The 23,569-nt window shown below is 45.9% G+C and overlaps 1 protein-coding gene across 6 annotated transcripts in view; it reads right to left on the bottom strand.

Annotated features, from left to right (window-relative positions):
* DAGLA (diacylglycerol lipase alpha) overlaps positions 1-23,569 on the bottom strand; it is a 72,560-nt gene that overhangs the window by 22,088 nt on the left and 26,903 nt on the right. For 3 of the 6 annotated variants that reach the window (XM_042785398.1, XM_042785395.1, XM_032993990.2), the window contains 12 exons: positions 21,472-21,637; positions 18,300-18,438; positions 17,544-17,755; positions 15,041-15,142; positions 14,304-14,442; positions 10,988-11,075; positions 6,476-6,610; positions 5,673-5,750; positions 4,323-4,447; positions 2,974-3,130; positions 2,565-2,648; positions 2,358-2,435 (listed from right to left, as the gene is read on the bottom strand). In XM_042785398.1, the coding sequence (XP_042641332.1) occupies positions 2,358-2,435; positions 2,565-2,648; positions 2,974-3,130; positions 4,323-4,447; positions 5,673-5,750; positions 6,476-6,610; positions 10,988-11,075; positions 14,304-14,442; positions 15,041-15,142; positions 17,544-17,755; positions 18,300-18,394 (1,293 nt within the window). In that variant the 5' untranslated portion in view covers positions 18,395-18,438; positions 21,472-21,637. Of the gene's footprint in view, positions 1-2,357; positions 2,436-2,564; positions 2,649-2,973; positions 3,131-4,322; positions 4,448-5,672; positions 5,751-6,475; positions 6,611-10,987; positions 11,076-14,303; positions 14,443-15,040; positions 15,143-17,543; positions 17,756-18,299; positions 18,439-21,471; positions 21,731-23,569 lie in introns of those variants that run through there. The other 3 variants (XM_042785399.1, XM_042785396.1, XM_042785397.1) reach the window with 2 other exon arrangements.

Genomic DNA, 23,569 nt, shown 5'->3' with positions numbered 1-23,569 from the left:
AGAAAAGAGCTTTAAAGTCATTGCTCTTACTGACAGTTCCATCAAGCTGGTGAGAGCTGTTATCATGGCTGAGCTTTCAGAGCTTCCTTCTAGCAGCTACTTCTTGTCTTCCCGGTTGGCTCAACACCAGGAAAAAACCTCCGTAACATCATCATTTTAGTAATTTTGTTCTATACAAGTTCAACGGAATTAGGAATGGATTCATGCCATTGACTAATGATTATTTTAAAATTAATTTTGTTATCATATCAGTGGATTTTATTTCAAAAATAGGGAAGCTAGATATTTTTTATTTTTCTTTTGCAGTTAATTTCCCCTCTGAATTCTGACAACCCCTTGGTTTTTTTTGGCATGCTAACCCATAAACCTTAGTTACAGCTATGTGTTTTGATCCAAAATAGAGACCTACTATATATTTTAACTGTGGCATTCACAGCACCCCAAGCAATCAAACACTTTCAGCTGTGGTAGCGGTGGAGTGATAAGAAGGCTCATGCAAACATCAAGAGTTTTAATTTGTAGGCTGTCTGATCAACACCACGTGAAGCGCAGCGACAGGCGGGCTCTGCAGGTGGAGATAACCAGCCACGCCAGCCTGCCGGGTGTGCGGGACAGGATCAGCAAGAAAAATTAACATAAATCAAACAACTTACAGGAAGCTCCCAAACACCCAAGTACTTCTCTCCAAATTAAATGTGTTAAAAAGACACTTTTTTTTTTTTTTTTTTTTTTTTTTTGTATTGAAGTTGACTTCTGGACATTAAAAGATGCATTAAGACAGACATTTTTAAATTCTATTACCTCCATTAGTTTTCCTCGGAATCAACAGTACTTTATTGTCTGAAGATTGATATTTATAGTAATTTCAGATAAAGTTTTATTTGTGTACTAGCAACAATCAAAAAGAAATAACACAAAGGCCAAATAAAAACTCAACATACAACAAAGGGAATGATCTAATAATGTTCCATATAAGTCACTGGCATATGAATATTTTTCACATAAAGATCAAAAGAAAAGCCAGCTTCTGCAAGGATCTATTACTAGCTTCTCTGCACATCAAAAACAGAACAAATCCCCCTTGCTTCCCTTTGGTTTCCTTTTACCTTCCTTTCTCTGTACAAACTGTTGATCACACTGATTGTGCAAAGTCATTTTGGGCTAAGTAAATTAGTACAAAACCAAGTGACATTAGCACTGACAGCAGACGTAGCACTTCGGAAGTGTTAAACAGTAAAGATTCACACAGCTAAATATCAGTTATGTGACAAAACACTACCCTCATTTAGCTCTGGTTCCATAACATGTCCTCCTATGTAATTGCCACGTTGAGTAATTTTCTCATTTTGGAGGAAACCAAGGAAATGCCCAGCAGCCAAATAGGAGGTACACAACGCTGTTTTCAAAAAGACCCACTCTGGGAGACTTGGAGGGCACAGAGCATCCAAACATCGCTTTCTTCGGTAACCACTTCTTTACCAGACCCATACCCAGCTAAGCACTCGAGCACGCAGTTACCTATCAGCTACTAATGCTCTACTTCCCAAAGCAGAGCATCAAAGCGCAGAGAAGAGGTTTAGCATTCAGGCAGGACCTCACGAATGAAGCAGGAGCTCCCAGCTCACAGCTCCCAAGGAGTGACGAGCTCCATGTCCTGCCCTGAAGGGACCCCAACCAGATGATCTGTAACATCTTGCCTCCCCGAGCAGCAGCATTTCCAGCCACTGCCGCGTTCCTTCCAACACACACAACCTCCAGTTTGTATTTTTCTTTCCCGATCTGGCGCTGCATCTTGAGAGGCTGCCAAATTCCTGATAACCTTAAAACTCAGCATGTGTGTCATTACTTTGCTGGACTGGGGCAAAGGTCCGCTCTATAGTAAATTGATTTAGTCAGCCCAGTCCTGATCACTAACACAGACACATAGCATCAGCCTAATTACACAGATGCAAGTCCTGCCAGTATCCTTTTATGAGATTCAATGCCTATCCTGCTGCAACAGAATTTTAAACATACTCTCAGGGTTTGATTGCAAATTCTGAAAAGGTCATTGGAAGAAAAAAAATAATTTGAATGACTCCAATAATTCTGTTCTAGGTCTCCACAGATGCCTTTTTCAGTTTGCTTTTTCCTAATTGTATGTGTTTTTTAATTACAGACACGGTGATTTCAACTGTTAGACTAAGGATTTTATTTTAACATCTCAAAGCCATTTCACTGCAATTATGTAACATCCTTCTTAAAAGCACCTCAAGCAATTAAGATGACTTTTTTTGGCCTGTAATTAAAGAATCAAAACATGAGAAAAAGCAGTGGTGGCTTTTTGTTTGGGGTATGTTTTGTTTTCTTTTACACACCTTGTGTCCCAGCCATGTTCCATGGTGACCCTCAACTGGAAGGCGCTCTGCATCCCCAGTTAAGTCAGTCAGGGCATCCTGGAAGAAAAGGAGTCACCATGTTTCAGGTAAATCAAACACCAGGTGCCAGTCAGGAAGGCGTCAGACCCTCCTAAAAGATTGCCAGGGTGGCCAAGTGTACATGAGGTCACTGCACAGTGCACTTACTTTTGGAGACAGAGTTCCCCGGATACTAATGACCACCTTCTTCTTATCATGGTCCACAGCCACGTAGAAAGGCGTTTCATAAACCTGGAAAAGATCCACTACTGTAACAATCAGGTGAGACATTCCTGTTTAATTATTCTCCTGCTCAGGGGAAAGGAGGCAGAGCAGCATGACAGGTTATGCCTTATGGGTAAAGCACTCCTCCGAATGATCTGATTTTTGGCAGTAGCAAATATTTCTGTCCAAGTGGCAGAACTTCTTGATGGAGAGATAGGATGGGAAGCTCTAGGGTCAGAAAAAGGTTTAAGTTTCCTTCTTTGCACCACTACATCTGGAAGCACGGAAATCCCATTAGGAAGGGCCTTAGGAGCATGCCCCAAATTTGAAGGGGGTTGCAGATTCTCCTTACTGCATCGTGGCAAGATGTGTAAACAATGTCCACCGAGGTCATATTCTCATCCAAGAAGTGGCGTCGGATGGCAATGGCATTGCAGCCACAGCAATTATCCTCTTCAATGGTGACACTAGGTGCATAGCGGGGACGTGAAGGGCAGAGACAGCAACATCTGCAAAGAAAAAAAAAAAAAGCTTTGAGGAAAAGAGGAATATGGAAGAAACTGGCTTTAGAGTGGAATGCCTAGAGATCAGGGAAAGAGACCCTGCATGTCACACCAGCCTTATCTCAACAGCAGTGCTTTCCTTCACTTGTAGGAGCTCTTGCACAAAACAGTACACAACTCGTGTTTCAGCATCAAAAGGGGCACTGGGATCAGATGTAGTTTTCCTTCTGAACACCAGAGAGAGCTACAGTGCAACCAGTCCCCAAGGAATCAATGCATGGTGGGGCTGGGATCTCTCCTCAAGGGATACTATGCTTCATATCACAGTCCTACATTGCTTCAACACAGAAAGCAGCTAGCATTTACTGAGATCTAGATCTATTTATAACAAAAAAGAACACAGGTCTAGAATCATCCCAGAATAAAAACAGAAGCGCAGATTTTTTTTTTCCTTCTTCCCCCTATGAGACACTTCACAAATAAAAGTACCCAAAAGGAAGCATATTCCTCTTAATAGGTTCAGCACAGAAGTTGCCTGCTTAAGTGCAAAAAGCTCAACCCCAAAGAGAATCTGATGACAGCATTATGGCAGCTGAAAGCAAACATTTAAAACAATGCGATCCTGAACTACAGCATTGCTACCATGAGGTGAGCACTATCCAGCACGGCAGAAAAAAAAAAAAAAATTAGTCATAGAGAACACAGCACAAACTCTGGCCAAGACTTGCCAATGCTTTAATAAAGACCCTAATGTCAACCCCCTGCATATCTGGGCTTGCCAATAAATCTGATTTCTGAGCTCCAAGACAGCTATTTTGGCTCAATGTGAAAGCAGTTTTGTGCCAGATGAGTTCTCTCCGCTGGCTGTTCAAACTGCACAGGACTGGCATGATCCTTAGTGCACCAGAGAGGACAGAGCATAGGACAGTCTGGTTCATTTAACAAGGTAAGCAGATAAGCAACTAAGGAAAAGATTGAGGAGAAAGCCAGTGGAGTATGAAGGCAGAGAGTTGCTGAGAGATGGAAATAAAAAGCATGAGAAGGGAAGAGAGGAAAAAAGCAGAAGAGAAAAGAAAGGGGAAAAAATAGCGGGGTGATGGAGAGCAAACTGATGAAAGAAAGGGTATTTCTAAATCTGGGAAAAACAGAAGGGGAAAGGGAAGAAGAGAAGGCAGTGATAGACAGGATGGCCACTCACGAGCAGGATCTGGCCAGGCGACAGAGTCCACATGTGGGCTTCCTCATCAGGTATATGGGCCAGCCATAGGCAGCCAGGGCAAACAGCATGTAGTAACACACCTCTTTGTACCGCTGCATCTCTTGCTGAAAGAGACAAGAGACTCGCTAAAGGCCTTATTCTCTTTTTCACAGTGAGCTTTTCCACTGTTTCCCTTTTTCCATCAGGTAGACACATGCACCCTTCTTTCTGAGCACCAGCCTTCTCTCTCAGCACCACCTGAACAGCACTGTCAGCGTTTCCAGGTGACTGCCAGAGAGCAAGCTGGTTATGCTGGGCAAGATCCTCCCCCACCCGAGAACAGCTCAGTATAGCTATGCTTATTTTCCTGAGTGGAGGGGCCCTGCTAGGTGTTTAACAAAACTAGAAGTTAGCTCTAGAGAAATTCTCCTCTGTGTATCAAACACCCTGTTGCAAATGAAAATGGGTTTTGCCCCACACTCTGCGGAGAAGCTAGTTTAAATCCCAAAAAGATGAGCTCTCTAAGTATACTGCTTCCACATAGTCACAGGCCATAATAAGATGTCCAGAAAGGACCATAAAGCCTCAGTGCTGTCTTCTATAAGCTCTGCTGACATCTCTCCCCACACACACCTATTCAGAAGGAAAGGCAGGCCGAACACGAGCAGGATGTTAGCATTAAACACAAGGCAGTACAGCACAGCCACAAGCAGGATAATCGCAGAATCACTTGATCAGAGACGCTGGGACTGGGTCGGTCTTGCCTCTCTTGCAGCAATATCATCTAATCAAGGGGAGTGAATAGTTTGCCCAACGAAGGGCTGCAACAGCAGCATGCCAGGAGAAAAGCCAAGCTTAATTCACAGAGAACAGAACAGACTGCAGCCACTTCCATCCTGAGAACTGCCAACAATCAGCCCCAGGGAGGAAGGCTCCATCTCACCCCAGGCAGCTCCCTGCCCTTATCAAGACGGAGCCCTGCCTGCTGGGCTCCATGAGTTCTGCTGGTGGCACTTCCATATGGAGCTCTGCACGACACTCCTGGATGCAGCGCTCAACTCATACCTCTGGCTTTGGAGAAACTTCACATTGCCTTCCCCCAGCTGAGTGGAAATACTACCACTTCCCACAAAGTGGAGGACAGAGAAATATAATGCTTTCAAAAGTGATCTGAAGGCAAAAAGCCTCCAGAGAGCAAGTGTTGGTACTATATTGTGTTGCACTGATCTTTAATTTCTTTGATTATTCTAGAGAGGGGCAGAAAGAAATAAGAGAAGTGACTAAGAAAAAAGAAAACAGGCTACATGGGGAAGCGTGGCAAGTTTGCAAGATCGCAGCCCAGTGACTTACCGCATTTTTCAGATCCAGATACTTTGTGTTCCTGGTCACTGGCATCCCAGACAGAAAAGCTAAAATGTCATTGTTTGCCTGTAAGTCACAAACATACATAAAAATTCTTCTCTGTGACACCAAGACAAAATCTATCAAAATTTACACCTGAGAAAAAGAAAGCACTGTGTAACCTGGCACAAGATACTTCCAAGTATCCCAACCAGTTTCTTCAACTGGTTCCAATTCTGCTGTTCTTACTCTGCCTGACCCGATCACTACTGTCTGAACCCCACCACTGGGGGAAAAAAAAAAAAAAAAAAAACACCAAACAAACAAAAACCCCACAGTTTTCTACTGGGTTAACAATCCACAAATCTCAATGCCAGTAACGGCTTGGAAATTTATGAATTTTTTCTCTAAAGTTCCTCCTGGAGCTTTACCCAGATGCTGGAGTCTTTTCCACATCACTACATGAGGAGTCACCTTCTCATTCCCTTTCAAGTACCTACCACCTTCTTCAAGGCAGTTGCCCATTTGGAGTCAAGAGCTAAAACTGTATCGCCTGCCTAGAAAAGACGACAGGTTTCACAAGCTTGACTCAGTGTCAGTTGGGCCCTTTGAGAGTCCCGGAAAAAGCTGTTAAAGTAGTCAGTATTTTTATTTTACAGCTCAGTGGCTGGCAATAGCCCATCACACAACAGAAACAAGGTGGGCAGAGTCATGCAGTTCTCCCACAGTGAGTCACAAGAGCAGTAGGTAAGTCAGAGGCCAAGTGAGATGCCCGCTGCCTCCGTGCAAGGCGACGGGCCCCCGCCACCCACCTCATCCAGCACAGCGCTGCGCTTTGCCCGCTGCCGTTGGCGCAGAAGAACCAGGCCTGCAATGATGTCAGATGGGACGATGTCAAGGTCTCGGAAAAACTCAGCGAAAAGGTAGGCGATTTCAGAGTAGGCGTCCTGCAAAATCCAGGGAGGGAAGAGTTTAGGAGGAGGAGTTTGGGTGTGGGGAGCCTCAAAACAGGACACAGAATGAGAACCTATGCGGCAGCAATGGCCTCATTTCTGTAGCTCTCTCTCCAAAACATCCACGCGATTCCTTCAGGGAACACCATATCTGGTCTGATCATATTAATATCTCTTATTTATTTTACATAGTCACACTCAGAGGTCTCAGCTGAGACTGAATTTGTACTATGCTGGGTACTTGCGTGTGGGCAAGCAGACCACCTCAGCATCAAAACAGACACAAAGGGAGAGAATGGAAATGTTTCTATCTCTACATTGTAAATAAGACAGAGGAAATAAGATGAGAACCAAGCAAATCCCAATACAGTGTCACCTCAGCATCATTCTTTCTCCTCAAATGCAATTTCATTTGAACAAAGACTATTCAGGGGAAAAAAAAGCACTGATTTTGTCTTATTTAACAGCCTCTTCAATCCTGTAACTTTGCCCTAGGATCATTTTACCCTTTCTTAACGCAGACCTCACCATCCCAGGCACATCACAGAAAGCGAGCGCTTTTGAATCTTGCCACTGCACAGCCTCTGTAGCTGCTCATCGTTCACCATGATTTCAAAGAGTTAATTACAACAAGCAGGTGCTACACATGGCAGCTCTTGGTACTGAAGGAGCTGACCAAATTACAAGGCTTTTCCAGATTTATCTTGGACTATACCCAAGCAAAAGGGCCTGAAAAGGAAAACCTGGAAAAAGATCTGAGTCATTAAATACAGAGTTCCCAGAAGAGAAAGTGAGCAAACCCAAAAAAGGAAGACACCATAGGAGGGACAAGAGGTAGCAGTGACCTGAGAGGGTCAAGCAAAGGCTCCAAAGCAGACTGACAGATATTTTGAGGAGCAGTGCTATTTTCCCTTTTGTTCTGTACTACAAAAACACCCCACAAGATCTTAAGTGAGAATGGTTTGGGAGGTTGGGGATGGGCTGGACTGTGAGACAATGCTGCTCTGGCCATCGCTCAGACCAGCAAGCTGAATAAAGACAAGGGTGACCCAGAGGTTGGATGAACAAAACATGTGACTGAACAAGCGCTGTAGTACACCAACAGTCAGTATTTTGACTCCTTTCATACCTAGGGCTGTCACCACCTTATCCTGAACTTTTAGCCCACGCTTTCATAGCATTCTTTACTCAGCAACTAAAGACATGCAACTGCAGGCTTGTCTGTAGAAAGCCTGAGCTGTGCAGTTGAAGAAAGGCTGGTCTTGCAGACAGGATCTCTCCATCTCTCTTCTTTGACCAGCTAGAAAGTAAAATCCCTTCTCTCCCTAGCAGTCTTGCAAGAAGTGACCTACATTATTTTATCTCTGACGAACTCCTGGAGTGCAGGATTACTTTCTGTCATTTTTCACTTGCTTACAAAAGCAAGTTAAATCACCATTAAGAACAGGGGTTCAGGTGCCAACTGTGCATGTTTCCGTGCCAGCTGTGCCTTTGAAAAGCAAATGGACTGGCATTAACCTCTCCAACATTACAACTGCAGTATCCTTGAAGTACTGACCCCATAAATCTTAGCAGAGTTCCTATAAGCATACAAGAAATACAAAGAGCCTTGAAGTAAAATATGATGAACACCCATTAACCCGAAGTGACTGCAACAGCCCTTAATACTCTGACCAAAGTAAAAAGGCCATAATGGAAGTTCAACACATCTGCTCCAAAGAGTTTTTGCTGGAGCACCTGATACTATATTGTAGGATTGACTGTAGCGTTCTGCTACAAACCCTGCAGGCTCTGGGGCTGGCAAGGCTGCTGGAGACTTAGCACTTCAGACTTCACTCCAGACCCATAAGAACATTCTTACCCCGATGCCACATCCCCTCTGCAGAACTATTTACCAGCCCAGAGGACGATGATCCCCTGCTAGAATATTTTTTCCACGAAGACTGGGAGAGACAGCAACGGATTCATTTCTCTTCCATTACATACACATTCATTCCACACACTGCCATGCCAGGACACACAAAGTCAGAGCTTGTTTCTGCAAAGAGAAGAGCCTGGAAATTGCTCAAGCTGAATGTAAAATGGAAATTCAATAGCACAAGGAATTTGAAGATTCTGGTATCTGCTTTTATCCTGAACTTAAAAAAAAAAAAAAAAAAAAAAGTAGAAACAGACAGTCACCGCAGAATGAAAAGTTTGTTAAAAAAAAAAAGCCTGACAAAGTGAAATATTTTGCATTCTTGAATAAAATAGGCTTGTTCAGAAACCAGGCCATTCAGATGCCTGTCAGGGCTCTCGAGCCAGGCTGCTGTGCCCTCAGGACAAGCATCTCCGGATACACGGGCAAGGTGACCTGGCTGTGCTGTCAGGGGGAAGAGAAGCCGATGCACCCAGAAGTGCCTCTGCTCTGGGAGCACAGGCAAGTGGAGAAGCAGAAAATAACCCCCCAGGAAATGCTGCTGTTTGAGCTGCCGGGACACAAAGCTCGTTTTGTTTCAGTTTTCCAGATGGATTTTCCCTAAGTGGCTCTAGCTCTCTGGATCTGAGAGCTGGCAGTCCCGGGCTATGGCTTCTCAGCAGGCCGGCAGGTTGGGGCTGGGACATTCCCTGGGAACACGGTGGCATTTCGACCAGTCCTGCAGGAGCAGGGAGGATCAGCGTGCCGGTACATATTGCTGGATTTCTGCAAAAGGGTTAGGACAATTCCCGCAGCCATCCACACTGTGGAAGCTGCACCCTGCAGATGACTACACAGCCCTTACCATCAAACCCTTTTCATCTAATTCATACCGGTTGCCATCTGTGATGAACAAATGCTCAGGTAGCCTTCACCTGACTCTCCATTATTCTTACACAGCTCTTCATCTTATTACACCTTTCCCTTTTGAGGTTAAAATCCCAGTCTCATTTTTCTTCCTATACAAGTTCATATCCTCTCCAATATGCTCCTTTTTCTGCTGCATCTTTTAGGAGATCAAACACCAGGCTATATTTAGTGAGGACATCACTGATGTGGTCAGTCCCTTGGTGATTTCCCTGTCATTTTCTATGCCCTTCTCCTGAAGCTGAACGCTTTTCTGATTTTTTGGCCACTGCTGTGCACTGATGTCTTTGCTGAAGTGTCCTTGACAACTCCTAGCTCTTTTCCTGAGAGGTTGAAACTAATTCAGAGCCCAGCACATGTAAGTAATTTAAATTATTTCTTCAGCTGTGCACTCATCACCTCATCTTTCTTTATGACTTTCTTCTATCTTTGATAACAGTTCCCTGGTTCTGCTTGGTCCTTCAAGAGTTCTCAAATACTTATAATTCTGACCAACTTAAATCAGAAAAATTTTCTACCTTAGTACTCACCTCTCCAGCAGGTCCTCAGGAGTCCTGCTGAATCCCACTGTAAGGCACAAACCTGCTCCCACTGCTTCCAGTAAGAACGGACTGCTAACTCTGGGGGAAGCAATATCAAGCCCCTTACCCTTCCCTGCTAGACAGATAATAGCAAGGAAGAATCCCAACTGTAGCACGTGAAAACTTCAAACCAATGATCTCCATGTGAATCTATGGAATAAGTAGTAGTTTTTGACTGTTAGTAATCCAGAAATATTCTTTTGCTGATTCTGACAGGTTTACATTTTCCCACTGTCAAGTCTCTCTCCTTCTGAAGTGTATGAGACTGATGCAAACAATAGGAGAAACCTGCCTAAGCAAACTGGCTTATAAAGGGAAACTGAAGCTGACCACAAAGTGCTGTCACATGTTGAACGTAAACATAGTGAAAATATGTATTTCTTCTACTCATATCTTCACTTAGAATTATTATCCCAGTTCAGTGCAACAGCAAGGTAAAAAACAACTTCAGGAGAAGAGTTTAACACTGACAACATTGCTTTTCAGTGCTATTAACCTTACTTTCAGAGAGTAACTACTCAAAACCAGAGAGTTAAGACTAGCCATTTTGAAAAGACAAATGCCCTACCCAGTGATGTTACACCTGGAGCTAGAGAAAAACAGCAGCTTCTGTTTCTGCATGGAATACCCGAGTATCCTCCTGCAGAAATGCAAGTGCTCATTCAGGCTACTTGGGCTGAAAGGAAGGAAAAGGAATTAGCATGCAGCAAAATTTCAAGCCTGCTCAGTCTGAGGGTAGCTCAGCTTGCTGCTTCTTGGAAGGCATTTCCAGTCCTTGCATGCACTACTGTCAAGGCTCACTGGCCTCCCTGCACCTCCAGATCTCACCAAACACTCACAGGGAAGCGAGACGCACGTTGTCCAGGGCTGACAGCAGGAACCCCACACTGCTACACTCTGCTGAGTCCCGTGTATCGGCAGCCACACACAGAGCTTGTGCTCTGACAGGAGATATTTGGTACCTACCGACTGAGAGTCTTTTGTCCGTGTGCAGCAAAGAAAAACTTTGAGTCTGCGTGTCCAGCTGCTGGCTTGCCCTTCTTCCAGGCGGTGTCTGTAAATAAAGGGTGGAGTGTACACATGAGGACAGGCAGGAGAACATGACTGCAAACAAACAGTAGGATCCAATATAAAGTCACACAGCCTACGCTGTCACCGGTAAAACGCGTGCAAAACCATATTATTATATTTATCCTGGTCTAGAAGAGACAAAGAGACCACATATAGATTAAAAACTCAGCTTATTTTATTAATGATCTCCTTGTCCTATTATCTAGCTGTTCTGGTCAGGACCAAGCCTCTGTATGTACATATGTGATGGCCACCCCATTCAGACAGGACACAACAAAGCTACTGTTGTTCTGTGGTATCTGCTGGAAGCGAGATGTTCCAGAGCACCCAGTGCTCTGGATGGAAGGAAGGTCTACTGGCAACATGGAAACTGCATCACGTGCTGGGGTGTGCTACCACTCAGGAAGAAACCTATACCTCAAGGCAAGAGGGTGGGAATGGTACAAAAGACCCTGAGCACTTAGTACGAGAAGGGCTGTGCAATTTTTTCCAATAAATAGTTTATTTGGAAAAATATATTTATTAAACATAATACAGTCTCAGAACTGAAACAATTTGCACTCTTTATTCAAGTATTGTGCATAACTTCAATCAAAAAAGGAAAGCAAACTAAAGGTTCTCTTTCAATTTAGAAAAGGTTACAAAGGCTGAATACAGAAGGTTTAGCTCAACCCACATTTGGTTTATATGACATTTCAATTTCAGCTTCAAAATTAGCTAATTGGACAACCCTATTTAAAATGAACTATAGCTGAGTTCACTCCACTGTTGTGAGCTTGTCCTAGTTACTACATTTTGCAGGGGGACAGCCCCTTATTTTTGACTGGCGTACCTGCAAACAATAAAGTCAGGCTCAGTGACACTGAAGTGGGTGACTGCGATTCTTTGCCAGAGCACCATGCTACCTACATACATAAAGCCCACAGCTCCTCTCATGCAGGGACATTTTTAATGTGAATACAGACTAACTCAACAGAGGTCAGACCACTCAAAAAAGACCATTTCTATTTTCTGGCAAATGATCACATCGGGAAAAGCCCAAGCACAGAAAGTGGGTTGCACCTGGAAAAAAACAAACAAAAAAAAAAGAGATGCTGGTAAAGGAGTATTTGTCTGCAACAGAAGGGGCAGATCCTGTAGGGCAATCCCTCAACTCATGCCTGAGCATTTCAAAACAACTATCCACAACCTCCAAGGAAGACTGTAAAAGAGGAACAGGAATACAAGTGTCCTAAGACAGAGTTGGCAGTACTCAGTTTGCTCCACCAAATGCCAAAGAACTTGGGCAGCAATGTGAAGAACTTTACAACTTCACTGCGGGGGCTGAACAAGCAAGTGCGCTCCGAGATACTTTCACTCCAACTTTTTCCCAAATTCTTTCTTCCTAACATGGAACTTCCACATGTTTAGTATAAGCTTTAGAGCAAGTTTCTCAGAAAAGCCTCAGCACAGTTAGCTGAGCCTTTTGTTTTGTTGTTTTATTTTCTTAGCTCTGCAAGAACATAAAAGCCCACACACATCACGATGCCACTAGTAAAGGAAAACCACTGTGTAACAAAGCCCAACAGCTACGGCAGGATATCACAGAAAGAAGCCAAAGTTACATGTCTCCTTAATGTGATGAACAAATCAAGTTTCTCCATGAGTTAAGACAGAGGAAATAATGGTTAAGTATAATACAAAGGTCAAATCACCGCTGTCCATCAGAAGGCACTTATCACTGCAGACCAAGGAATTTCAATAGGAATGGCTGGCCCTCAGCATCTTACAGGATCACAATCCAGAAACAGGCAGAGAATTTCCTAACATATTCTTTGAAAACAATTGCTTTAGTAGTGAACACACAGTAACATTTTATGTTTCCCTTTCACATTATAGCCCACAGCATTTTGCTTGTTAACATCTGTTAACACTCCCTTTCTAGAGCAGAAACCTGCAATGAGCAGGCACAAGCTCTCCGAAAATGTTACAGGCCTGGAGGGAAAAACCTGGCCGCGGCCCAGGGGACAAGTACCTTCACTCACTTGTTTAGGATCTCAAAATTCCTCACAAGGGGAGATAATTTGGGGGTTTGTTTTGATTTAAGCTCTCTGGAAAAAAAAACTTTGCAATCTGTGGCACTCAGTTTCCCTTTGGAAAAATAGTGCACCGAGCCAAACAGCTTTGATGGAGTTTGGGGTACTAGATCCATGGTATCGTCACAGCTTCTCATCCCAATCTCCCTGGGAGTGTCTTGATCACAGCACAGCAATCCCACACGTGCCCTGTTAGCCTAATTCCAAACATTCAAGGTTAGTGTTCGTAACAGATTGGAAAGGTTAGGAAGAATGGCCTGCATTCCACAATAAAGAACAGGCTCCTTCAAACAAAAGTTGCTTGCATGGTCCTTAAAAGAGTCTGTTTTTTCCTCAAGACAACAACCTGGATCCCATTTCAAGACATTGGAAGAGTATGTATTCAAAACACCCTCTCAAATATACATTCCTAAAGAAAAAAGAAAAATTGACAGAGTGTTTTTTAAAAGCCTCAGTTTTTAGCATTCAAAACCTATTGCCCTCAAGTCCTACTAAGCCACATTCCTTGATGACAGTTACATATGTCAAGTCTGCATAAGAAAACAAAGCCTGTTTGTGTTGTCCCGCTACTGGAAAAAAACCTTCTGAAAAACGCCTTCCTTGGTGAAAAAAGCTTTCACATGCCCATCTGGGTAGCTCAAAGATGTAATCAATTCTTAATTAAAAGATCTGACTGCCAACACAAAAGAAATTGCTTCTTGGCCAAGACCAAATACAAGAAACCTCAGGCCAAAAGGTCCTATTTTGAAGATAAAAATAAAGGAAGAAGGGGGCTTTCGAAGAAGATGCTGCCTCAACCTAAGGAAAATTAAGCACTCCCTCACTGTTACCAGGCAAAACAATAGTAGAGGATGGACAAACAAGCTGTTGTGGTCAGCACTGGCTCAAGGGGCTCGTAAGGATTTGCCAGACCAGTGACTAACACACAATCCAGCCAGATACCGCGTTGCTTCCCCTCCTTTGGATACAGATGCCCACACAGAGCACCTGACAGTCTGCGCTGCCTTCTTCCAACATCACCCTCAGCAAAGGGAAGCCATGCCTGAAGCTGAATGCTCCTCGGAGCAAGGCAAGGAACTGAAAAAAAAAAAAAAAAAAAAAAAAAGCAGGGCACGCGTCCCGCAATGCTGCTTTACCGCAGGTTGTATGTCCTCAGGTTGCGCTGCCTGCGCTTCGTGGCGCGCAGTTTGACAAAGGTCCGGCCTGTCGGGTCAAAGACGCACAGCACAGTGATGCAGACGCTCAGGATGACAACCCAGTTGCACACCACCATTCCTGCAAAGAAAGAGAAGTCAGCTGCTCTGCCCTAAGTCTGGGCAGCATCGCTTCCTGCTTTTCACCACACACCTCAGACCCACCTCTCTCCATCGCTGCAGGGCAGAGAAAGTTACTCAAATACTCTTGCAGCCAGTTGCAGCAAAAGGAAATCCTCTGGAAAGGCTTCTAAACCACACCTAGATTTTTCCAGCTGTTTTAGGAGATTGCCCATGCAGAAGGCTATTAAATACTCATTGAGTATCTAGAGGGACTGCAACATCAGCATCAGCCCCCCCAGCAGACTGGCTAAGACTGAAAAGGAGTTCCAGGAAAACAGTAAAGCCATTCTGAACTGCAGGAGGAGAACCAGGCCTTACAGACTTTCCAGCCAGACCCTTCCACAGGAACATGAATTCTTGCCTCAGTGCAGACAGCACAAACAAATGAATAGAACAACTGTTCTGAGCAATAATGTCTCAAAAACAAGCACCACATTTACATCTACAATCCACTTCCAACAGTCAATCCCCACATGCATGAATGAATTAGCTCTCCGAGGCAAGAGGATGTCTGCACATACACAGGAATGCACACAAACCACATTCCAAATACATACCCAAAGTGACACTCTTTGCTGTCAGATCATCGCAGGAAGTGTAGTACTGCGTTAGCCAAACGATGCCCACAATAGCATACACAAACTCAATCACCAAGATAGCTGAAACAAAAGGAACACAATGGATAGTAGCAGCATCTCTCCAAGGATTAATGACTACCTCTCCCCATCTTTTGGAGAGGAAACCCAAAGACAGGTTCTTCAGCAGCACAGAGTAAATGACTGCAGGACTGGGCCCAATGAGTTGGAAGGTGATATTCAGGAAAATGGAACCAAAAACGTAATGTGTCCTTAACACTAACTACTCCTAAATGACACAAGGACCACAAAGTGCACAGAGCTGTCAGTGCCCTTGGCTGTATCAGAGGTGTGAATCAGATAGCCACTCTTTCCACCCACAACAGTGGAAAGAGTCCCTTAAGTAACAAGAATCACCATGTAACAGTACCTAGGCCTTAACCACCTCAGACAGCTGGCCCGATTCAAAGATGTGAAATAAAGAGTAGTGTGTATCCAGGATTAATTCTGCTTACTACACCTGCAAGTGTTCCCAGCAACTCTGCCCTTTGCAGTCCTTCCAGCAATAGTTCCCAGGACACAGTCCTTAAGGAGGCACTTACTGGCTTCTCAGTCTTGCATGTTACCCTGGTAATGAACAAGAAACTGGGGATTAACTGGTTCCCCAGAACAAAAAAGTTGGGAAACACTGCTCTGAAGTGCCCATCCTCACACTTAATTTACACGCTACAACCCTAAAGTACAGGTGAGCAAATAGGTATGGAGGGGTTAATTAGCTTGCTTAGTAATGCCCAGCAAGCCTTTGGTGGAGCTGAGACTAAATCCAAGTTCCAGCCTAGCCAACTAACCATCCACCCTCCTTATCTACACATTTGCCCAGTAGCTTTCCACAGGTGACTCACTACAGACTCTCACTAGCCTGGAAAGGCCAGTTCAAAGAGACACATAGCAAAGAGTCTTCAACAGCAGTGACCAAGGAACCAGGGCTGGTCCTGGTTCCTGATCAGCCCAACCCATGTTCTCAAACTGAGCTAGGCTTTGCCTACCTTGGCTTATCTCCCCCTCTGAGATTACCTGCTGCAGGATAGGAGCATCAGCAGCACAGATGAGACTTTCCTGAGCTCATGTTGGAACTCTTTCCCTAGATTCATCTGCACTAAACAGCACATGCTTAAAATGGGACAGTCACATGGACCTTGCCCACACAATGGTCACACTCCTGTTTCTATCATCAGAACTGATGAAGCCATTAAAAGTAAAAAGCCCCATGAAACAAGCATATACAAGACCCAAGATACAGTGTAAATACAGATCCTGAACACACGTTTAAGGCAGACAAGGAAGAAAAGTGGACGATTCTTGGGTAGGAAAATGGCTCTTTGGATTCTCTCTACCCCCCTTGCCCCATTTAGTCTGGTTTTAATACAGTGCTTCTCAAACTGTCAGGCTCTACGTGCTTCCCCAGGGAGACTGCAGTGTGTCTGGGAAACTGGAGAGAAAGATTTGTTTGCTATTCATGTTAATGATTTGCACTTAGCACTCAAAGGTGGAAATGTCTCCCAGACAGAGCTTTCAAGCAAGGTTACCCTTATGCCAGTGAATTCTGCATGAAAACAATCCAGCAAAAACAGAGATGCAAAAACATGAGAAGCTTTGTTTGAAATGGGCTTGGCTCTGCATCTCCAAAAGATTTTTCTCTTAAAAATCTTCACTCAGCACAGGAAAATCTGACCAAGTTTCTGTGCCTAGAAGACAACTGAACAGAGGAGGGAAGACAAGCTAAAAGGGAAGCCCTGAATGAGAGATCAAGGAACAATTGCTTTTCCAATCTAGTTCTTGGTGGGTGAGTGAGAAAGGAAATGTTTTTAAGAAAGACAAATATGCACTCTAGGAGAGAGGATGCAACCTGCGAGCAAGTGGTAAACCTATTTATCTCATGGTGCCTGGAGGTGGAGTATCAAAGTGCAGGTTGCTGGACGGAAAGTGCATCACATGTGAGTCAAAAGGTCAAGTTTATGTCTCAAGGTAGGTGAGTGTAGATTTAAGTGTCTGTATGACAGGCAAGGACATGCACATGCCTCAGGGTCAGAACCATCATGATTTAGAGTCATATGCCTGTATCATAGGAAAATGTGGGGAAAAAAGGTGGGGGAGAGGTGTAGATGCATCTCACTGTGGCAGATCTGTGTTGCAAGACAGAAGGGGAGCATATTTTTTTAGAGGAAAGGGATGTACCTGCATCGCAATGAGGATGACAAGTTAAAGGTTTGCTAGAAAGATATTTGGGGCATTGCATGAGTGTCTTACAGCAATGACAGGGTGCAGTATATGTGATGTATTCAGATGCATATCACATACAAGTGGCCATCTGGATGTCTTTCAGAAGCTGTGTGTTTGTCAGGGTGTGGGGAGAGAAGTCTTCTGCGATAGCAGATGGCAGTGTGGAGGCTGAGTCATTAGGAGGCCTCAGGCCCCTGCCTCTTACCCAGTCTGACATAGAGCACATACTGCATCGAGTCCCGGGGCTCTGTGTACAGGATACTGCCTCGCATGCTGAGCCAGATGATTGCCACCTCTGCGATCATACAACTGAGCAGGATGCCCAGGTAGCCTCTGCCGTGGTCCACCAGGTTAAGCGAGCAGGTCTCGTTGGGGTTGTACACCAGCCCAAAGAGCACCACAGAGAGGATCACAAACCTGCCAGTCACAAACCAGCTTGTTACCACCAGTAAGCCAAAGAAAGCTGCACGTAATATCCCACACCTGCTCTCCTCACAAAGCTACTGAGGATCCTCAGTGTCCCCGCAGCTACTTACAATAAATATTATTTTGGTCCAGAAATCTCCTCCCCACAAGCCATCCAGAGGCCCTGCTACCCCAGTCAGAACAATCTGATGATCTCTGTCAAGCCACATTATCCCATAGGATCTGCCACTCCAATTGTTTTTCCTGAGCCCCTGTACAGAAACATAGCCCCAAACTTCAGCAGACAACCCTGGGTAGCACTGGAGGATGCAAGGAGCTCTGGTCAGGCTCCCTCTTTGGAACTGGAACTAGAACTTAGAACAGAACTTAGCCAAAGAACCAGAAGCTGAAAATATGTTGCTGTCTGTCAGAAATGCCCCAAACAAGCCTTCCAGCTGCATGTATAAGCACAGGAAGAATTACAGCTGCAAGAAACAGGAATAGCAAAAAGAAATCATGGGAGAATTCAAACCATCATTCTGCCTTTCTCACTTACCAGGTGGTATGCAGGAGGAAGAGGAAGACGGCTGGCAAAACCAGGTCATCGCTGCCTACAGACCAGCGACGGCGGAACACGACAATCCCTGGCATGGCTAGCAGGTCTGAGGAAGTTCAGCAGGCACGACACTCACCTCCTGGAAAAGAGCAGAATGAAAGATGCTGCTGACCCTCTTCAACCCCCTCAGGAGAGCCCCACACCAGCTGAAGGACTGCACCTGAGAGCTATCCTGTTTTACACCAAAGATGGCAGAGCTTCTTCCTTCCAGCACCAGGGGGCACGGCATGCTTGAGCAGGAGAGTACAGGAGAAGAAGGTACACTTGAAAGAGTGGGAAGTATTAGGTGAAGCCGGAGTGTAACTCCCCAAACATAATTACCACTCTCCCAGCTCCACTTCACAAGATTACCTGGAATCTTGTTAGGGCTGCATGTTGGTAAGCGGACACTGCCGGGTGTTTTGGACAGGTTATACTGGCCTCAACTCTAAAGAAGGCCCTACTACCATGTTCTTCCACAGGCACACCTGCCACCAGCCTCTTTCCTTGTTGTCCAACAGTTCCCTCCCTCACTTGGCTCGGCAAGCCAAAATACCCATTAGCAGTTAGTGGCAGCATCTGGGGAAGCTATTGACTGGCTCCCAACAGCAAGCACTTTGAGCTGGGGGAGCAAGCTCCCAAGAGATCTCTCACTTGACCATCAGTTGCACAGAAGCACCCCGCCAGCTCCACCTCTCCTTTGTGTTCACGCTGGCCCTGACAGGCACTAACAATTAAAAGGTCGAAGATTGAGGAGCTGGATGTTCCTCCTCACATTTTGTTTGTACTCCTATTTTTAAAGCTTCACAAACCCTTTAAAAAAAGAAACAGCAGTGGTGTAAGTCACGAGACTCCACAGGGCTATCCACACACCTCCTCCCAACACAGCTCTCCCACACCATTTCAGCTCTGCTGTACACACTCCAGCCTGCTCCAGTCCAAGTCCACCGCATTAGAGCGGCTCAGTCCCCTTCTGCAGCACACCCCAGCTCCCTTCTCCATTTCTCGCACGACACACTTCAACCACGACCCACGTGTCATCCTGTTTGGTTTTGTCAAACTTTGGTTTCTGAGATCGTGTCTATGTGGTCTGCCCACAGCCACCTATGATCTCCTGACTGCAGCAGTCGTTCCTGTCCCTCTCTTCCATGCCCTAAACCCCATCACACTTCTCACCTCTACCCTCCTGCAGACTGGGGGACACCACACATCAGCCTCTGCCTTTCCCCTCCAAGCCACCATCTCAAGAGTGCCAAGTTCTCCCAACTGATGCATCTCAGTTCCAAATCACTGTGCTTCTCCTATTCTAACCCCACCAACCTCCCAATCTTCATGTTCACGCACTGCTGCTGGAGCTCTCCATCCACAATATGCAGTGACCACACTGCTCCAGAGCTGCATCTCCAAAGTAATAACTGCTCTTTGTACTGATCTGACAATTTGCTGTTAGGGTCACAGAGGCACAAATCAAAATGTTCGCATTTGTTACTTATGGTGTAATCAGGATTTCCAACAGCATTTCAGAGGGAGTATCAGCTGCCATACCTCATGTACCAGAAAAAAAAAAAAAAAACAAAAACAAAACAAACCAACCCCAAATCAAACTTGTATATGATGTCTCTAATTCAGTGTTCGGAGTAAAAAAAAAAAAAAAAAAAAAGCAGGAGGAGCGACATGATCACATTTAAACTAATTTGAACCTTCAAAGTAACACAAGTGTTGGTTTTGTGACAGACCACAGGCTGTATCACAGCACTGATTGCTGCAGTAACAGAAGCTGGCCTTGTCCTACTAAAACCTCTTCTTCACCAGTCAGGTGTGGTCACCCCATCACTTACCTACTGCGCAGAACACCTCAAAGCAGAGGCATCTTCCCCCCCACACCCCATACCAACACCCCAGCCAGTGGACTAGACCTTCCTACCCGTTTCAGTCACCAAGTATTGAAAACCTACACAAATCTTTCACACTTTCCGGGAGATTCCATAGTTAACAGGCTGACACACTTCCAGTACGTTACTCACTTGGGTGAAGGAAACACTCTATTCCACAAACAAAGCAAATGTGAAATTACAACACCATTTGGATTCACACTTCCCTAGCACATAATAATCAGAGCACTCAGTACATTGCAGCTCTACCTTCAAACTGCTCACTCCTCTGGCCATCTGGCAACTCCTTCTAGCCTTGCCGTGCATAACCCACCTGTCACGTGCTGCCCGTACGAAGTACTTATATCTTGAATATTGCTAAGCCTGCCCCAGTATATGTGGATACACTTTCCAGTGTGTTCATTCACGCTGCCTCTGGCCACCGCAGCACCTCCCAGCCAAGCTCAGAGCTCAGCTCCCATCATCCCTCGGCTTACGGCTGCATCCCGCCAACGCACTTTCCACAACTCTTCCACCTCTCCAGACACAAGCAGTTGTGCTCTGCCTGCTCTCACCACCCTCTGCCAGTCTAAGAGGCAGGGTATCGGCAAGAGCAGCAAACATGTAATGCGAATTCCTTATCCACAGCAACAGATGGGGATGGAGCAGAGCAGCCTGTCACTCACTGTCACACATGAGAATACTCACTGTGGGACTGTCACTCCTAGCTGTATGCTTATCAGGCTCCCGGTGCACTGCAGAAAGAGTCCCAATTAATTTTCACAGACTGTCTATTGAAAATCTAAACCGTGAGGTCTGGGGCCTTGTCCCCAGTTTGGAAAGAAGGGAGATTATAGAAGGCCTGGGACTATAAAGCCCACAAAAAACCAAACATATAAAGCTCTCAGTGTGCAGACTCTTTGGCTTCATCCCAGGGTAGCAGATCCCAGGAATTACATTTTAACTGGAAGATATGATCTAGCACATGAATTGCGAGCAAAGTGGAAGGTCAGAGTGCAAACAGCCCTGAGACCACTGACCCTAGTTTCGCAACAACAAGCACCCCTTATACTGCCCCTAAAATTGCTGCAAAGAGTGAAAAATTCGCAGAACCTTGAAACCTGAACCCCAGTACAAGAAGCCCCAAGTTCCCAACCCTGAAATTAGGGGGAAGCACATGCAGGCACAAGCTTTGTCTGCCAAGGAGTCCAGAGCCCTTCACCCTCAGATCAGAAAAAGGTCTATGGAAGCAGAAATCTTACATGGCATGTGGTCCAGCTGCTGCACATTCTTCTCTCCCACAAAGGTATTTCAGGAAAAGTGCATATCCACGGAGACAGACATCACAAGCGAAGGAGGGAACAGCAAACTCTTCTTGCAGCCATTGAAATTCCCACTCGGCAAAGGGAAGGACGGTGTGGTGACTGCCTGCCGACAGAGCCCGGCATCACCTTCAGAGCAACTCCCTCCCCTCCAAGACAGCAACCTCATTTATTCATCAGGGCTGCTGAGAGCCACCGAGCCAGGGGTCGTGACTCCCCCCTTCCACACCCCCGGCACCCTCTCGAAGGAAGTGACATCATCCCTATTCTGAGGAGATTGTATGTGAATTGTGGGAAGGAAGACTGGGAGCGAGAGCGGGCGATGCTGTCAGAGATGCACAGAGAAGGAAAACCCTCCAGCAGCAACTGGAGCGGCACAAACCTCCCCCTCTTGCTGCCCAGCAGCCGGCAGGATCGGGAACGCTGCGGCAGCAGTTCGGGTTTGTCCCAGGGCCCCGGTTGTGCACGGGAAGCCCTTCGGCTGCAGCGGATGGCATCAGGGCTGGGAAAGGCTCCGGGCCGCTGGTCTCTCCTCTGGCATGTACTGAATGGCCAGGGGGATGGGAATTGGATGGGACACAAAAGGGGCACAGAGAGGGGGCCACCCCGGTCACAGAAAGGAGAGACTGTTCCAGAGGAGCAGCCTTTCCCGGGCCTTTTCAGCCGTTAATTCCTTGTGACATGCTCTGGGGTATGACAGGATGTGGGGGAAGGGGAGAATTAGCTGTCTGTAGGGGAAGGCTTAGAGAAAAGAGCAAAGGAGAAAAATGCTACAGCGAGACAACATTCCAGCTAAACCTGGGAGATTTAGTCTAATCCAACATCCCATCACATCTGACATTAGCCTCAGAAGAAGGTATACAAGTAAATACAAGCTGAACGCAGCCATAGCTGAAGGAAAAGGGCTGTGAGCAGATCTTGCACCACAGGAGACCACCTACACCACGCCAACACCCTGGGAGACAATCAGCTACTCCCCACCATCCAAATCCACAAGCAGGATTTGCTTTAAGCTCACAGCATCACGCAGACACCTGAGGTACATTTGCACCCACACAGCCCAACACGCTAACCCCCTGCAAACCCTCACCCCTGGATCCACAAGGGCTTGCAGACTCGCTCAGCATCCCAACCTCGATCACCCAAAAACCTCCTCCTGGTCCCCACTCAACCTCCTGCAGTTCAGACCATTACTTGCTCTTGCTGTCAAGCAAAAGATGGGAGGCCAACACCACCCTGAAATCAGATCCACCAGTGCCAATAGTTCCTTCTCACTTTGAGAGACCACCAGCAATGTCTGCACAGAGGCATTAGCAGGAGGAAGCCCTGCAAGCCCAGTACATTCATCACCTCCCTCTGCCGTCAGCCCGAGATGGGGACCTGCTTGCAACTTCACACAACCCAGGTATGAAAAAGCAATCCCATCTCATTTGTGTTTTGTATCTGTCAGCATTCAGCTGATCTCCCCAAATTCAGCCCCAACTCTGTAGAGTCCTACAGTACTATTCATCCAAACACCCTCAAAATAACTATTCAAAGCCCAGCAACCAGACTTTCATCTGCACTGCTACAGGAAGCCCAGAAGAAAGAGGGGGATTTCTAGGTCTTAGCTCTGTAGATGGTTGCAGGAGTCACTACAGGACAAAGCCCTTTGCTGTTTCGCAGAAATCCAGCGATATGTACCGGCACGCTGATCCTCCCTGCTCCTGCAGGACTGGTCGAAATGCCACCGTGTTCCCAGGGAATGTCCCAGCCCCAACCTGCCGGCCTGCTGAGAAGCCATAGCCCGGGACTGCCAGCTCTCAGATCCAGAGAGCTAGAGCCACTTAGGGAAAATCCATCTGGAAAACTGAAACAAAATGAGCTTTGTGTCCCGGCAGCTCAAACAGCAGCATTTCCTGGGGGGTTATTTTCTGCTCCTCCACTTGCCTGTGCTCCCAGAGCAGAGGCACTTCTGGGTGCATCGGCTTCTCTTCCCCCTGACAGCACAGCCAGGTCACCTTGCCCGTGTATCCGGAGATGCTTGTCCTGAGGGCAC

The sequence above is a fragment of the Tyto alba genome, unplaced genomic scaffold (genome assembly GCF_018691265.1).
Source record: "Tyto alba isolate M040663 unplaced genomic scaffold, T.alba_DEE_v4.0 Super-Scaffold_8, whole genome shotgun sequence".
Classification (NCBI taxonomy): Eukaryota; Metazoa; Chordata; class Aves; order Strigiformes; family Tytonidae; genus Tyto; species Tyto alba.
The sequence above is the reverse complement of the archived record's forward strand: the minus strand, read 5'-3'. Positions and strand labels throughout refer to the sequence as shown.